At 45.3% G+C, this 18,076-nt stretch overlaps 2 protein-coding genes across 5 annotated transcripts in view; both read right to left on the reverse strand.

Moving 5' to 3' along the window:
- The window catches only part of kcnab2a (potassium voltage-gated channel subfamily A regulatory beta subunit 2a), a 76,627-nt gene extending 74,975 nt beyond the window's left edge, over positions 1-1,652 (reverse strand). For 2 of the 4 annotated variants that reach the window (XM_084706064.1, XM_084706059.1), the window contains exon 1: positions 1,540-1,652. The gene's annotated coding sequence lies outside the window, so the exon portion shown is untranslated. The remainder of the gene's footprint in view (positions 1-1,539) is intronic. The other 2 variants (XM_084706062.1, XM_084706060.1) reach the window with 2 other exon arrangements.
- Positions 1,653-2,015: 363 nt separating this feature from the next.
- Positions 2,016-6,698, reverse strand: park7 (parkinson protein 7). Its single transcript, XM_084706066.1, has 6 exons — positions 6,533-6,698; positions 5,852-5,953; positions 5,400-5,459; positions 5,101-5,170; positions 3,361-3,447; positions 2,016-2,554 (listed from the first exon to the last, which is right to left on the reverse strand). The coding sequence occupies exons 1-6, from the start codon at positions 6,620-6,622 to the stop codon at positions 2,394-2,396; spliced, it is 570 nt and encodes a 189-aa protein (XP_084562192.1). The 5' UTR covers positions 6,623-6,698; the 3' UTR covers positions 2,016-2,393.
- Between the last annotated feature and the right edge of the window lie 11,378 nt (positions 6,699-18,076).

The following is an 18,076-nucleotide window of genomic DNA, read 5'->3' on the forward strand; positions in this document are numbered from 1 at the left end:
CGACGTGGAGGACAAGTCCTACAGCGGCGGTTTCTCTCCAACGATAACAATCAATGTGTCGCAGTATGACTGTGTGGAATAAATCCAGAGGCCAGAAACAACATTAAGTTGTTAAGGAACACACAGTGCACTAAAAACTCTGAAAGAACCCCATGTACGCTGCATCCTAGGATACTGGAGTACTGTCACAACAATAACAACAACAACAGCAGGTTATCCTTGTGCTGTCTTTGAGACGTAGTGCCTAGAGGGCCAAGAGGAGAGGTTGCTTACTGGGCTAATGTGGTCCTGAGCAAGGCAGGAGCAAATAGCCTACCCTCCAGTTGTACTTTGATTACCGTGACCCCTAAGCCTCTGGCTCTGGGTGCCGAGCGAGTTATGACTAAGGTTCTGACTCACAAGCAGAAGCAGTTAGAAACTGCAGCGGGTTACAGAGCAAAACCAGAAAACCATGCAGCACTTGGAAGATGCAAGGCAACCACTGGCTACAGTGTCAGGGATGTGAAGGGGAACTGGTTTGCTGTCTTCCTGTTAGAATAATGTGAAAATAGCCTATTATCCACAAACTCTCATAACTTGGTGGGGAAGTCAAGAGTTTTCACAATCATTCTTCATTTCATACTAGTTTCTAGAGAACGAAAAAAACAAATCTAGCAACTAAAATTAGCCATGTGGAATACTGGGACAATATCAATTCCACAATCCACTAAGTATTAGTGAAATATTCTGCATCTATATTATTTTTACTGGGGATATTGTCCTTATCCAAAAGTTGACACATTTTGACTATTGTGTGATCTGTAATCTAATAAATATTATGAAGGCTTATTGGCCTGCGTCTGGAATTGTAAGACTCGCAATAAATACCTAACATGCACTAAGTCTGTCATGTCACCTTCCATCTATCCCTCTATTTCTTCTAGGAGACAAATAGCAAGATATACTAGCTCGCTAGCTAGCTATAGCTGCAAGTATGTCTCTTGTAGATCATGTATTAAGTAGACTAGTAGCTAACTAGCTATACAAGCCTGATCTCAAAAAAGCATCCTGTAGAAAACAGGAATTGTAAACTGCAATATGTTTACAAATACACAAAGGCAAAAAAAGTCTGCCTGTTCCTCTAATCACACTGGCGCGCAGGACTCATGATGGAGCGGAGTGACAGCAGCTGCCGTCATCGTCTTGTCTCCGTCCAAATGATAGCGATTATTAGCCGACTATAAATTATGAGGACATGCGGCTAAATCCAGTGCAACGCACCTTGTTACCCCATTTTCAAATGTATGATTAGAGCTAATCAATACCTCCGTTTAAAATTTGATTCCAAGGTTTCGTGCAGACCGGGAGACAGATGCCTTGTAGCTATGTATATTGACAGCAGTAACGTTGACGATAGTCAGTCTGAAACCGAACAAGGACCTGACATAAATATCTATAGCCTGCCAAGACAAGTAAGTTTTCTGTCCATTCCTAACATACATCTAACACAGACGCATGCGAGTTCATCATCTGTATAGTCAATATGCAGCTACCACTTACCTTTAGCAAAATCCTTTTCAGTACAAGTCTCGTTTGACATGTGCCGAAAGGCTCGTGTTTACCGCTTAGATACCGCCAACACGCGTTGCAGAAGATGCCCCGCCCGTATGAATTCAGTTTCCCGCTCCGCGTGATTTCGCAATCGTTTTTACTGTCTGGTTGGCTACAGGACAGGCTGTGAGCCCCAACTCCTAAAGAGCAGCCTGTTCTAGGATATCTTTTGCAAACACACGCAGAGTGTATCCGTTTTCATCAGCAGTAACAGTTTAATTTTACTAAATGACTTTTAGGCCTATCTTCTTTAATGACCACTAGTCCCAACTCCTCTTTGCTCTTAATAGATTTGGTAAGAAACTGGACGTATATGACTCGGTTACGTTAAATAGCCTAATTACAGACATGATATTTGGTTTGTAAAATGAGTTTTAAATCGGTCTACAGTGTGGTAGACAGTTACAAGTCAAAACCTGTGAAACTAGAGTGCAGTTCAACTTTATAAATCATCAGCATTTGTTGTACAGGCAAAGCATCGCCTAGTCCTAGATTATACCATCAAGCAAAAGCAATGCTGCAAGTGGAAATATCAACACAATGAATGTCACATTTTACAGTTAATCTAATACTCGACTTGCACAATTCCAATCAAAAAAACTAAATCAAACAATGTTGTTAGTTCAACTAAATGGGAACCACCAGTAAGGAGGAAAATATGAGTATCAATTCATATTTCTAAATGAAATCCTTCCAACAATTCTTCTTTATTCCCGTGATGTCCGACAGAGTCTCGGTGCTGTGCAGGGGTGCAGTGGAAGCAGTGTTGCCGTCGTGGGCGCTAAAGAACAAATGTCTGTGGCTCAGTCTTTCAGAACCAGGGGTCCTTTGACCTGAGCAGCAACCTCTGCCCCCATGAGCTCCTCCACGATGGCCAGGGCAAACTCGAAGCTGGTGCCTGGCCCACGGCTGGTGATCAGGTGCCCGTCCTTCTGAACCCGGGCCTCGGAGTACTTGTAGTGGTCTGGAAGGAGGAACCAGAGCATGGCTTACAGACTGATGTACTGACTGGGGGGGCTGCTATGAGGAGTGATACACAGATGTTCATTTCAGTTGTTCAATTCACTTTATGAATCCTGAAGGAAATTCAAGCACTTAGATACATTAACTCAGTATGGAAAGTTGTAGAATAATTAAACATGGAGGTAACTCACACAGTAGAATATGCACAATAGCAGAAATCTATTTAATGAAGTAATAAATTCAGTCTTGGAATATAACATACGATGAATGTATCTGTGTTCATATGCTAGTTTATAATATGTAGATAATGTAGTGTCGGGATTTGTACAGTCACTTTGGTACAAAGAGAATAGAGAGGCTGTAAAAAATATAGGAAAAACAACTCGACTACAGATGACCTATTTTGGGATTATCTAGCCCCAATTGGGATTCAGACATGGTCTTGTAAAATCTAGACAGGAACACATTGTACATTTCCATTACAGAACTTTGAAATGGAATCCACTTGTCAGAATACCTTTCCATGAACATTGTACATGCTATGCGGACTGTGTGGTTCTATACAAGGTCTGAATGGGGTTGGGGTGTCCCAAACCCACTGTAGTTCTGAGGGACTCAAGTGAAACCGTGGATATGAGAATTCAGGGAAAACAAAACAAACTGCTACACCACCCTCTGCTGGATACAAACAGAACCTACACTGCATAGGATTCACCCATTTAGCCAAGACAAGAATTACTTCAGGGAAAGGGGGTATTTAAGAGTACAGTATTAAATAAGTAAATGAAACTCAATGTTAATACTTGCCTCCTGCCATCATCTTATCTTTCGCCCCAGGGTGGGTGGTTACTGTGCTGCCATATGCAATCCCATGAGCCAGGAGAGCAGTGGGTCCTGGGGCACAAAGGAGTCAGCAGCATCACAATCACCTTCAGGTGACATTCAAACACACCAGGCGAGCATGGCACTGCCATGACAACCACACGCACAAGCACACAGTGCAGAGAGACAGGTCCGAGAATAAACACATCATTGTAATACATGGATGTAAAAAGATTGGTTTGATGGTTCAATGTGCACTGTAAGACTCATTAGGCTACTAGACATGACAACCGTAAAATACAATCTAAAATTAAACGCACACTGTATATGGTTTCAGCACACGTCTCCGGGCCATATAGAGAAGAGAGGAAAACAGGGAGACTAAAAATAATGGACTTTGTGTCTGCTGCGTTAACATTGGCAGGGACCTAACACTGCAGTGAGCTCACCCGCTGCCCATTTAATAAATAGAATCGCTATTGATCACGCTCCTTGGCTGCCTCTCCATGCGGTCTGTAGATGACGCTTTGATCGGGCAGAGCCGCGGGCAGCCAGCTCGCTGCTCCTGTTACAGCCCTGCCTCCGCCCTACAGACGCTGTCCCAGTCTGGGACAGTCTGGCCCTCTGGGGAGCCAGAAGCTGGCGCGAGCCCATACCAAAGTGAAGGGAGGGGGGGGAAGGGGGAACAGAACAAGGAAAAAGAGGAGGGGAGGAGGAGGTGGTGGAGGAAAAAGAGGAGGAGGGGTAGAGGTGAGGAGGGGGTAGAGAAGGGGAGGGAAAGGAGTTAGAGAAGGAGGTGCGGAGGAGCTGAGGAGAATGACAAGTAGAGGCGATACGCTTTCCTTCAAAACTGAGTATATACACACACACGTTTGAACTTCAGCTAAATAAGAAACAGGATCAATATCCACATGCTGATATTGTTCAATGAGGAAACGATAACAGGATGCTATCTGAAGCGTTGGGGATTGATGTTTAATTTCCTGTGTTTCCTTTTAAACTATAGAGACTTCACCTAAAAAATCACCTCATTTCCTCAATAACGTACAATGGATTATAACATAATGCCCTGTATTTAATCCAGCAGGCATGAATTTCAAGGAGCCTAGTTTCATTGACGTATGCTGGTCAAGAATGGCTAAATCGAGGCGACAATGAGAGTCGTCACGGTTGGCAGGTTCATCATACATTCCTGTGGGGTTGTCAGACGTTTTCTAGGACGCCGCTCACTCTGCAGAGCCACATCGGCCCAGTGTCCTCATTCATTATGTCCTTCCAGCGCCCTTCATCAGCAGCAAGAACATGGCCAGGGAAATATCTCTGTGGCACAGGGCTTTCTCAATGGTATGAGCAAACCGACTGAAAGCATTTCTTAAAGGTCTTTATTTTATGACTTTTTTTTTTTTTTTTTTAGCAATATTGAGAATATGATCTCACTGTCTGATGATCAATCAACACGGAATATCAAAACCAAACAATTCTAATCTTGAACCACATTGCTAATAGGTTCAGCCCATTAAGAGTTCTTCTTTTTATTTTTATTTTTTTAATTGGCAGTGTCTGCAGATCTGAACAATCTCACAAAAAAGCTGCTAAACTGGATAAATCCACAAAGACACAACCGCATTTCTCCACCCATTTCTGGAAACTTCTTCCCTTTACTAAGAGACAAAGCAGGGCTTCCCTTTTAGGGGCATATCAAGTATGAAGGAGGGGGACATTTACCTGCACAGATGGCAGCAATCAGGCCTTTCCTGGCCTCCTGATCCTTCAACACCTCCTTCACAGCAGGAGACTACAGGAAGAACAATATGGAGGACGAGTCACGAATAATTAGTAATTTTTTCCTCTAATGCAGTGATACTAAGATTGTCCTGGTACAAGAACTTAAGTCTTTAAGACTAAAGTTCCAACCGTGTGCTTTAGTTTAATATTGAGTGAAAACAGAAAGTAAACGCTTACAGGGCATTTGGCCTGGGATATTTTGTGACTAAAGAGAGCATAGTCAAACTCAAATCTGTTACCTCTGACAGGTTCTGGGCACCCTGCAGCCCCCCTGGCAGGAGCACGACATCATAGGTACCCTGGAACACAAAACAAGAGGAAATGGTCATGAGTAACAGTTGTGCTAGCTTGTTGGTGATGTACACGGCTAAAGTAGGGTTTATTAGATGTGGCCAGTTGTGGCCACAATATTCCACTGTGTGTTACCTCTGTATTTAAATGAAGGCAAGGGATTCAATTGAGAGAGAGAGAGAGAGAGAGAGAGAGAGAGAGAGAGAGAGAGAGAGAGAGAGAGAGAGAGGTGCTTCCAAAAACAAGACTAACTCATTGAGCTCAAGCCTGGAGGTATTCTCTAATCTCTAAAGGATCAGAGCAGGTCTACCACCCTGACTGGTTCTGGAGGTGATGGCAGGGATATGGAGTGTAGTAGATGAGGGTTGGAGGCCTTGGGTCTTGGGAGGGTATGTCTGACCTGCTTCCTGGCTTCCTCCAGGCTGGCATCAGGGCAGATGAGAACGTCTCGGCTACACTGCACTGGCTCTTTGCCAGTCAGTCCTGCCACCGTCACGGCTATCTGCAAAACAAAAGCATTGGAAAAAACAAAGCAAAAAATATGATCAGCCATGCATTATTTGGGGTAATTAACGTTTGATAGTCAATCAAAATTTGCCTTTATGCCATTTTCTAGATGCGTGTAAAAGTTAAACTTTTATTTTGAAAACCGGGGTACGCTGATGTAAACTTTGACATTTACATGATAACTTTGCCCTTTACTCTCACCTTACATCCAGTGAGCCTAGCTGCCTAACAGCATGACACTATTCAATCACTATTGGGGGCATTGCCAAGTATGTAATAGTTGTGGACTTCACTAACATCCACCGAATTTAAGACATTTGAGTTGTGTTGCGACCGAAAAGCTCCTTACTCTGTTGCTTTCAGATTATAAAACCAGCTAGCTTTCTATGCAATACCTTTACGTGGAAATGCAATGTGGATTGCCGCAGTATGACTTCTTATAATGTCGACATATGTAAATAGCGAAGCAAATATAGCATGGCTCTGTAACGTTCTACACGGAGCAGGAAAGCTAGCTCGTTAGCTACTATCATCACATTTAACTAGCTAGTTTGCCAATTACACAAATACAGACCCCAGCTCTGCGCATGACGTCCACGGGAATAACCGTTTCCATCTCCTCTGCACCTTTAGATAGTATTACTAATGCTCGTTTGCCTGCCATTGTTAAGATGTTCGTTGCTTGCTTGCTAACTTGCAGTCTGTGCCCGTTAGCAGGTGACTTTTGTTTTGACAGAACATGGGACACATGGCCGCAGCTACGGAATCATAAATAGTCCAAGTTGAATGAAAGCGGTTGACGCTTTGTACGTGACATACAAAGCACTGGGGATTTTGCTATGGGACGATTAGAAATTCCTGTTTTATCTTATTGCAATGCTTACACTCTAAAACTAGAACTTGAAACACATTGAACAAAACCTTAAACCCACTTTATCCTACACCAATTCTGTACACTGTACATTTCCTGCTTTCATTCATTTAGTAGTTTTTTAAACACATCTTTTGCAAAGCACTTTTTTACATTTGGCTTCACTCTTGTGTTCACTTGGAAAACACTGCCTTTCAGAATGATAAACTCAGACTACCAATCGCATCATTAACCCCTCATGATATATAACACCTCTTGCTTTTCAAGCGGGGTGGGGGGGGGGGGGTGGTTACAGTCCTCATTTTCTTTTTCTTGCCGTTGTCTTCAATCCTAGTCCTCAGGGGTCCTCAGGGGCCCCGTGTCCTGCATGTTTTCGATGTTTGCCTATGACCATGTAGGCCTAGTGTTTTTGCTCATCATAGTTTTTCATTGAGCACATCCATGTTCTTTTGGTTATTAGAAATGCATTTGATGGAGTGTGTATGGGTGTCGTTACATTTCCTTCTGAGAATGCATAACATTGATTTAAATTGAGTGTTTTGGATTTTTGTGTATCAGTTTTGGAGTTTTTAAGAACATGAGCCATGCTCATTAAAAAGTGTATAAGCAATTTGGAAAAAAACAGATCGATAGCATTTTTTGACAAAACCAGTGTCCATGTTTCTGAAATGACTGTTTGTATGCTTGTAATTTAGTAAGTGTCCACTAGAGGAAGACATCGATCCATGTAAATGCTGGACGCACAAACATTTTGCAATTATGGCTTGTGTTGTTATTGAAAACCTTAATTTTGCCCTTTTGTCTCCATCGAACAAGAATCCCAATGTATTAATCATATTTTATTTGGTATTTTTAATTGATAAGACTACAGATCAATAACCAACCACTCTGATGTTCTTATGAATTCCTTGACCACAGTGTAGATTCCGTTCACTGAGTGCCCGTAGAGTATTTTCCAGACTATGAATGATGCAGGTCTGCATTGGGCCATGGTGTCGTTGTTATTTAATATGGATTGCAAAAAACGTATTCAATTAATCACTTTATGTTTTTGATTTTCAATTCCGTTAAAATGTCAGGTCAGTGGGGTCACCAAGTTCTTGAAGCTCCTCTACAGAGAGAAGGATGAACTTCTAGTTTCAAATCCATCTCAGCCAGAGGAAGACATCTTTAAAGGCACCTTGGGGAATTATATTTTCAGTGTAAATCCCAGACTTAATGTCTGGAGCTTTGGCACACAGGCAGTCGTCCCAGTTTAATGTGCCACTGTGCATTCTTCCGCACAGAATCACTTTCATATTTATGGACGAAGCAGAGCCCCAGTGAAACACCAGATTAGACAAAGGCGTAGGGGGTGCTGGCGGCAGTTTGTTTATTGCGTGCCTGTAAGCGAATCCGAGAGGTACCGGTGATTACCGACATATACTACAGCTGGGATCTTCTGAACCAGACCTACTGTGCCACTCTGTCTCATTTCCATAAAGCTTTATTTATCCGTTACATATTTCCTCACAGGAGGCACTAATGGTGGGCTGTACCGTATGTGACCATCGCATGATGGAAATGTCTTGTAAAAGATTCTCGGAGACCAGGTCACCTGCTAAGCACACAGATTAGAGTCTGAAACACGACAGGTCGGCAGGGCCATCTGTTCCAGACTCCCATCCCTACAGCATCTTCCCATAGCCACATATCTGTCTTGATTCAGGAAGGTGATGATGATATACACCCCCAATTTCAAATGGGAGCGCAAAGTCACTCACACTTGGACATCCCTCCCTCCCACCCCCTCAAGTCAGTATCCCACAGAGTTTTCAACAGAAGTAATGCCAAAAATCTGCTTAGCAAAATATACTAACAAGGGATGTGAACAAGTGGCAGACCTTTTTGATCCACAGCTGGCAACTGCAAATCATTTACAAACTCTCCCCCCTCCTCCCCGCCCCTCCCGTGGCCTATGAACTGTAGCCCACTATGTGTACAAGTTCTCTCTGTCTGTGTATGTGTGTGTGTGTGTGTGTGTATGTCTTGGAGGATAAGGAGTGGTTCATCCGTATTTCTGTTAGTATTATATTCTGCAGCTGTCCCTGGTGTCTTCGTGGTGCTCTGCTTTATCGGGTCCTCCGCAGAGGCCTGTCATAGACCTGAAGGGCTTCTGGAACCAAACCACCAGGGCATCGTGCTCCGAGAAAGGAGGGGGAGAGGGCGAGAGAAACAGGAAAATCCACAGGCAGAAATGAGGGAATTCCACAAATTACCGTTTGTTACAAAGTAATCCTGTTACTTTTGCCTTGAATATAAAACGGTGTAAACATGAAAATAAACTTGCTGTTTGAATATACATGCACAGGGCTCTGTTGGGTTGAGATATAGAGCTACAAACCCTTCTTCAGATTCCCCCGGAAAGAGGTGCCACATTACTGGAAGTGGTCACACTAAATTGGGTTCTACAGGGAGAGATTAAAACATTTCAGAATATTTTCCAAATTTGTTGAATTGGTTTTTTACTCCACATGTTCCGTGTTGGACTCTGCTGTTACGATCAAACAACAACTCTGTGGCTCCCCTGCTCACCTGACTGATACTTCCTCTTAGTCAGGTGGAAGCAGTTTGTTTCCAGAGCTTGTATCGTGATTTTGATAAGGGATGAATATTTAGGGGACATTTTATCAGCCCATCTGTGCACAGGCTTTATCCTGAGTCTGTTTCACGCATTGTGAGCCACTGAGAGCATGCGGTGAGTGACAAGCATATAATCTTGATTGCATCTCGACGATATTACCTTATGCTGCCAAGCACTCAGGTGACAGCTGGGGGACAGCGTGTGTGTGTGTGTGTGTGTTACGCTGATATGGAAAATGTGACATTGAATGCTGAGCACCTGTGTTGGCAAATGACACCCTCAAAAGGGACACAAGGTGGCGCTAACTGAGTAAAAAACTTTTGCAGTTCAAAAATGGTGTCAGAGACGGCACAATGATTGATGGAGAGAGCAAATCTGTTGAATACGACTTGAAATGAAAGTGTTTGACCTTTGATAAAGACTTGTTTAAACATTCAAAAGGTTTATACTAAACATTTACAACATATCCAGTAGCTAGCTTTCATATTTTCAAGAGATAAAGTTAAATCCCATCCAAATGATTTTTTTTCTTCTTTTTGTAGAGCTGGAGAGTTAAGTAAGGCTATATCTAGTATGAGTGTAGTAGTATTAAGTATGAGCACCACAACAGGGCCTACACTTCAAAGCCAGAATTACCCAGAAGCCTTTTCTGTGTACAGTTGGGTCCCTGCCTTTCTGTCCTTGCCTCTCAGAGGGCTATTAGACAAGTGACACTCTCAGGCTGTTTCACATCCCCCTCTTTTACTGATGTCTTTTTAATGGTGCTCCTTTCTTCGGTCTGTGTTTTTGTGTGAGTCTAACCCTCCACCCCCCCTTTCTCACCCTATCTCCATCCTTCTCTCTTCTTTCTCACTACTCAGTCCCCTAACACCATGCGGCGGGGTCTGTCTTCAAACAGGCACGCTGATGACACTGAACCCTACAGAGTCAGCCCCCCCCCCTTCCCCCTCCAGCCCCAATTCAACAGCCCCCCCCCTCCACTCTGTCCCTCCTTTCTCCCGCACCGCCCCCCCCCCCAGTCCCGCCCGCTCCTCCACAGAGAGAGTAATGAAGACTCTAGGAGGATTAGTGTTGTGTGCCTAACGAAGTGGTGCCACTGAGAGGGACGTGCCCCCGGGCCCAGCGTAGACCGCGCTCTGCCCTGGCTCCTCTGTGCTCGGCTGGGCCGGGCTCTGCTGAGGTCTCCCCTGCCCCGGTTCCCCCGTGCTCGTCTCTCCTCAGCTCCCTCCCATGGAGCTGTGCGTCTCTGTGATAGACTGTGATGGGGGGGGGGGATGTTCATGTTGATGCCACAGAGGCACAGGGAGGCAGGGAGATAATCCCAGGCTTAAATACTGTAAGTTTATTAAAGCCTTAACCAAGGGCGAAAATAATTTGATTTTGGTTCATACTCGAACATCTTCTTCTTCTTCCATTTGGTCTACTTCACTCTCTTTGTAGAGGGATGTCGGATTCTACTAGCACATCTTGGACTAACTTGGAAAAACCAAAAAGTATGTTCATGTCAGCCATGATACTGTACATTGTTGATGCAGTAAACAACACTTAAAACCTACTGGCTCCAGGACAAAATGACCACTTTACAGGAGTTCACTGGTGTCTCACCCTGTAAGTGCGCATACCACATGGGCTGAGACTTACTGCAGCAGCCTGGGTTGGATTCTGGCCTGGGTCCATTGCTGCATTCAGCAGCTTTCTCTTCCCTGCCATACCTGTCTCTCTCTCTCTCTTTTGTTACTTGAAGATAATAAAGGCATTAGAACCCCGAAACGTATTTCTTGAAAAATGATTTTGTTTTTGTTTTTTAGTTAGAGATACAAAAACGGATATCCCATTAATTTCGAAGTATATCTCTCTTCAACCAACATACTAACCCAAATTGGAAACCATTTCCTTCGAAAGGTAAGCAAAAGAGTGGGTTTGGGGCCTTGTAAACCTTGTCACACTAGAATCTAGATAAAACAGTGTGTGAGGTGGTGGTGGTGGTGGTGGTGGTGGTTGTAGGGCTGGTCATCAGCATCATCCCAGCTGTTTGATGAGGCTAACAGGCCTGGTGATGGTGAGCCTGTCTAGGGAGAAGACGGTTGAACCATGTTTCTGCTCTGCCGTTCACTCCGTTCCTTGCCGTTTCTGCCCGTAACTCCCTGAAAACCGGAGCGTGACAGATGAGGCCAGGACTCTCACACAGAACAGACCTCTTTTCACACGGTAGCCGGCTGTCTCGAGCCATGTTCCGCACGTTTCCTGCTTGGCTCGTATGGTGCATTGGGCAATGTAATTTACTATAGAGACCCCCAGTCTGCACACACATGTGCTGGCTGTCAGCACTGTCCTCCCCTCTGCGGCAGCAAACCTCCCAGTGTTCTGGAAGGTTCCTGCCTTCCCACCCTGGCCCTTCTTCCCCAGTCAAGCTGTTTGCTCTCTACCTCTGTCACGCCAGCGAGGATTCACAGGACAGCAGGAAGCAGCCTGCCTGGAGGCCAGGCCCTGTTACTGTAATACTTGGCTAACTTTACATGTTCATTCACACTTGATTAGAGGGGGGAAATGCTTGGTTCTAAATGGATTCACTCTGGAGGTGAGGAAGGCCCTAAAGACGTGTCATACTTGGACTTTCTAATTCACTCCAGTTTTCCGAAGGGAAGAAAATGACTAATAGGTGGGTTGATGACAACCAAAACAAGGCAGTCTCAACGTAAGTCAGCATCGTTTTCCTCTCCATCCCTTGCTTCTTTGGAGAACATCTCTGTTTGAACATCTCTGGACTCTGGTCCTTTAGAAGACAGGGGTCTGACGCAGTGCTCTGCTGGTGTTTAAGTCTGTCTCAGTGGAAGAGTGGCTCCACAAAAACTTGCAACAACCAGAACCTGTGAGTTGGCTACCTGACAATGAAAGTTCCTGTCATTTGGCCAAGCTACCTGGTTATATCAATGGTGGCGTGTTGAAATTGCTTGTAAAATTTCCTTTTTTACCTTTTCGGAAAATCGGAAATTTCAAGTCTTTCAAGTGTATCATAAAAGCATAGGACCATGGCGGCTGTATTTTATATTTTTACCAGCCTAAGCTTTATAGATTAACATAGTTTACCTGACCATTCTGTCTTCTTGTATCCTGTACTAGTCTACCTCCAAAATTAACTGGATTCTGCACTCTTAATCCCCTACTTTTTATATAAATTCATACTGCATTATCTGACTTAATGTCTGAAACTCTTCCAAATAACTTCCCCAAACCCCATGAAAGGAGAGCCGCTTCAATACTTCCCGAATGGAGTATCCATCCTCCGGTGTTTGGTATACACGTACCACCAACAAACACAAAACCGGCCATCTCAATTATGTCTCCATTTTATTCATTCCCCTCATCCCCTCTCCAACACACAATTCCCACACTTTTGATTCCCTCAATATAAAGAGGAAGGTGATACAGTCTTCTGATTGAAAATGTTCAATGCTCTTCTGGGAGCCGGTGGCCCTGTCCTGGACAGATAAGAGCAGGCATGAGAGATGAGGCTGTCTGAAACGGAGCCCTGTCAAACCAGCGGCGTCCGCGCCGACACAGTGGGAGAGGAGGACGCCGGGATACGAGAGCCTTTGAGAGCAGCCCTTTAATATGAGCGCTGCGGTAACATCAGTAAGGTGACATTTCGGCAGCACCATCAAGATCCAACGGTGGCCATGCTGCTCCCGCAATCAATTATCCACGCATAACATCCCCAGCACCAGTGTGTAGGACATGAATCACTCTCGGACCAGGCCTCGCTCTCTCTCACCTCCCTGTGTCTCCGCTCCCCAGAAAGAGTGCTTCTTTCATTGCACCTTTTAAGGGAGAAAGAAGCAGGCAGATAAGCAGGCGAGAGAGAAAATGTATAGATGGAGTGGCTGAATCACAGTGCTTATTTATTTGCATTAGGATGTGGAACTCCACATTGGTCTCCCTCCATGGTAAATAGTAATCCGCAGGGATACAATGACCACATCCAATGAAGACGACTTTAGGGTTTGGCAGGAATTATTTCTTTTATGCTACCGCCATTGATGTGATGGTGAAAAACGTACTACAGAAAGTTGATGTAAGATTCCAAGTTACTGTGCCATAGGCGCTATGCAGGCCATACAGCCAATCAGCCAGTCAGCCCATCTGTATGGATATCCATCATACTTGCATGCAACCAACTCAGCCATTTAGCTCGAGTCAGCCAGTTATCAAGCTATGCAGTCATTCAGTCAGCCAGCCATCTAACTATCCAGTCATTCAGCCAGCCAGCCAGTAAGCCATCCATCCAGCTATCCAGCCATCCAGCCAACCAGTCTTCCAGCAGCTTTAGCCAGCCCTGGTTCAGTATGTTTGACAAGCAGCTCCACGTTCCCCAGCACTCCGCTCCTTCATTTCCATGTGCATGCTATCACTGGGCTGTCAGCAGACGGATGGGCCTGTAGCTCGCATGATGAAAGGCGCGATCCTGTTGAGTGAATAATCTCGCCAGTTTACAAAACAGACTGGATGTCGACTTGACAGACTGTGAGTTGCACATAGATTAGGGATTCAAGGCCAATCCCATAGTCTCTTAAAAGCTGGATGTGTGAATGTGAAATCAATGGTACATCCATACAACAGTTTGTTTGCTGGGCTTTGCTGGGCTCAGAGGTGCTTTGTAATGAAAATAAGAGGTGTGGGTCTTCACCTTCAGGATTGAGGACACTGAAGAGAATGCCCTACATGGAATCTAAGCCTGAAAATCGCCATTCTTTCCAACTATATAAAAGCGCTTTGACAACACATTTCAAACATTTATGTCTCATGACATTTTGAAGGGAAAACACACATGGCAGGAGCCTGGACAAAAAAGAACGGTCTAGAATGTGTTGAGGGTGTCTGATCAGCCACTGAGCTACCTCAACATCTTCTATGGAGAGCTCCTCCACCTCTAGCCCAGGCACACAGAAACCACCTCCTCCACTGTCCTCCAGTCGATCTGTTTGTGTTCTTATCTGCGCGGTGAGGGGACTATCGACATCCTCATGTGGAAAACCTTCAAACCTTCCTGACAGCCCTCGAGTAAATCCGTGCCCCTCACTGTGTACATAGCCTCCTGGTTTGGCTCCACGTATCACACTTCTGTTTATTTCATATGCAAAGGAGGAGAGCAGAGCAGAGCAGAGGCGCTCCACGCTTCCTGGATGCTTAAAGGACTTTCCTCCTCACATAACCCGACGTGGCAGGAGCAGAAGGAGGAGCAGGAGGAGCAGGAGGGGTAGGATGAGGTCCAGGAGTGTGGAGAAGGAGGGGGAGGAGGAAGAGGAGGAGGTGATGGTAGCTTCTTTCAGAGGAGCGTAATGCACTTAACTCTCCCCTCTGATTGTGTGCCTTACCAGGAATGAAACATGAAGCAAAAACAACGAACAAATGCTACTTTTCATTTCTCGGTGTAACACGGGAATAAAGCAACGACTAGGAGTCTTTCATTGCTTTTATTTCAATGTTCTTGTACAGGGGTGTTTGTACTACACACATAAGGATTAAGCTCCAGAATAAAAGCTGAAACACATTTTTCTCTCTCCCACAAAAAAAAACATTATCAAAGACCAGAGTTGTAACCAGAGAGCAGCAGAAAAGAAAGGAGTAGAAAAGACCAAATTGGGACACAACCATAAATGCACCAGTCCTTCCCTGTCCATCTCTCGTATCTGGCAGTCCTGTGGCCTGGTGTGGTGCTGTGCGTCCCAGCCCTCTGCCTAAACGGACCGCAGCCGGTACAGAGCGCTGCCGATGCTCTACTGATTCGAAACCCTTGATATCTATGTTTCCCAATCCACTTGCACACTTTTTATTTTGACGTCCACTGTTGCTGCTTAATTGGGTTCAGCCTATGTTCTGCGCTTCTCTGTGTCACCGACCATTTCCGGAGGAAGGGATCCCTCACTGAATTGCTCCTCCCACAGTTTCATTTAGTCTATTTGAGTTTTCCTGGGAGTTTTCCTTGTCCTCTTTGATAGTTAAAGGCTGGTTAAGCTGCAGTTCTATGGGCATATATGTGCCCTCCTGTGACATTGCTTGTAAATAGGGCTATACACACACGCCTAGTCCCAAGCCCCTGGTTCCTGCTCCTTACCCTCCTGTAAGGTCCCTGGTCCGTGCACCTCCCCAGCACCTGGTTCCTGTTCCTTACCCTCTTGTAAGGCCCCTGGTTCCTGCTCCTTACCCTCCTGTAAGGCCCCTGGTCCGTGCTCCTCCCCAGCCCCTGGTTCCTGCCCGTCTGGCTACCCAGAGCCTAGCCCTAGCTCCTTCCTGCCTGCCTGTACAAACCCCTGTTCCCAGCTTCTCCCCAACTTCCGCTCCCTGCCCCTTCCTGGCTGCCCAGAGCCCTAGGCAGAGGAGACCATTATTAAATGTGCTCCATGGAGTGCCTGCAGGTAGCTCCCAGGACCAGACGCAGAGAGCAAAGGAGGGGAGAGGGGGGGGGGGGGGGCTGTTTGGCTTAAGTGTTTTTTATTAGGATGGATGGAAGCCTAAGCCCCATAACGGACCTTCAGCCCATACTCCCAGACAGGGTTCCTCTCTCGTCCCTCCCTCCCCCTTTTCTCTCCCACCCTCCACCCCCCTTTTCTCCCCCCTCTTTACCCCCCCTCTCCAGCAGCCCCACAGTGGGCCATATCTAAACACTGGCCTCTCACACACGCACTGAGTATTCTCAGTTTCTGCAGGGCTCAGCTTTCTCCCTCTCTAAATACAGACCCTCCATGCTGGAATTCTGCAATTTCCTTCTTCATCTGCAACAAGCTAGTTGGTAGATGGCTAAAAACATTCATCATTATCACTCAAAACAAACTTGGCACATTGAGAAGTAGCAGTCAGACCATTATGTGTAGGTGTGTGTGTGTGCACATGTATGCATGTGTGTGTGTCTGTCTAACTGTCTGTCCATGTACTCCTGCCTGCATGCGTGTGAACAATCCTTTTTTTGGCAGTTGAAGCCGACATGCAACAACAAAGTGGGACCAATGTTTATAGCCCATCCCTTTCTCCCATGGCTGTATATTAGAGCCAGCTGGCCTGGATGACATCACTTCCTCCTCCAGCCCTACCAGGATGGTGACATGAACATGTTCACTACCCACTGAAACACCTGTCTACTTGCACACTGCCCACAACCCAAGCTGGAACACGACATCTGCCCGCAACCAAGGGAATTACAGGAGAAAGACAAGCCAAGAACTGCGGACCAGCAAACTTCCAGTATTACCTCACCCTCCACAGGGAAACATCACGGAACTCTACCAGAATTCCTACGGGTTTCTCAGTCTTGAGTCATTCAGACAGTAAAGTTCAATCCCGATCGATGTGTAGGTATGGCTGAGAAACACCGTCCATGTGTTTTTGTTAGCTGGGATTTCACAGCAAAGCTTTCGCCCACCTGCCATGGCATCTCTCCCAGGGCCGCCTCTCACGCATGTGGGAAACACAAGGAGCTGGCACTGGGCATGGAGATGGAGAGGGCAGAGCGAGAAGAGAGAGAGAGAGAGAGAGAGAGAGAGAGAGAGAGAGAGAGAGAGAGAGAGAGAGAGAGAGAGAGAGAGAGAGAGAGAGAGAGAGAGAGAAGAAAGGATGAAGAAAAAGGAAGAGAGAGAATGATTAAGGGAGCAGAGTTTAATATCCCAGCTGTTGTTTTATCAGAACCCTGGGAAAAAAAAGTGAGATACTGTATTTCATGTAGAGAGGGAAGCACCTCCCTTGTTCCAGCCTGGCAGAATGACTCCCTGAACCTCTGGGAACAGGTGAGAAGAACCAAGCATGAACACACCCTTCTCTGTGCCAAGAGGCTGTGATGAGAGAGAATAGATGAGAAAAGACGAGTAGAGAAGAGAAGGAAAGGAGAGTAACAGAAAAGAAAGGAGAGATACAGTAGCTCTTTTGCTTCCTTCAAGGAGAAGAATAAAAGATCAAAAGCACATCATTGCATACTGTACAATCTCATACCATAACAATAGCTGTTTATTAATGTGCTGTTTATTAATGTTTATTAGTGGGTGAGAATTTAAAAAAGAATCTGAAGATGCATTTTTCTGCCGGCCTTCTTCAGCTGTGTGCTACAGTATGCAGGAATGGGCCAAGGTGGGAAATGCGAAAGCATTAAAATTCACAGCGAGGGTTTTCAGTGGTGCAGTGCGGGAGGTGGCTGTGCACAGAACAGGAGTGTGCACACTGACTTCTTTATCTCTCTAATGTTTCATTGAATGAAACAAACACTTCAAAACCCTCTGTCTACTTTTCTCCCTAACCACTGAAATGAGACTTTATGTTTCATACAAACAGCATCTCGGTTACACCAATAATCCTGCAAATGAAATCGATTTCCCCTCTCGCTCCTCCAATTCTGATCACAGCTGGGTTTCCCATATGTGGTATTAGTGGGCTAGAACGCCCGGACCCTGCTGTAAAGCTGGGGAATTCTGGGCGCACCGCAACATCAAATCCCATTGTAATTACCTTCATGCAAACACAGGGAGCCCTCTCTAACACAATATGGTTTTGAATAAATGGGATTCAGGCCCAATGTTTTCGATGGTGAAATTGATCTCATAAAATAGTTTGGTGCAATTTCTCAACATGCTCAACTAAATTGA

Source organism: Hypomesus nipponensis, chromosome 9, assembly GCF_054491055.1.
Source record: "Hypomesus nipponensis isolate SF chromosome 9, ASM5449105v1, whole genome shotgun sequence".
Taxonomy (NCBI): Eukaryota; Metazoa; Chordata; class Actinopteri; order Osmeriformes; family Osmeridae; genus Hypomesus; species Hypomesus nipponensis.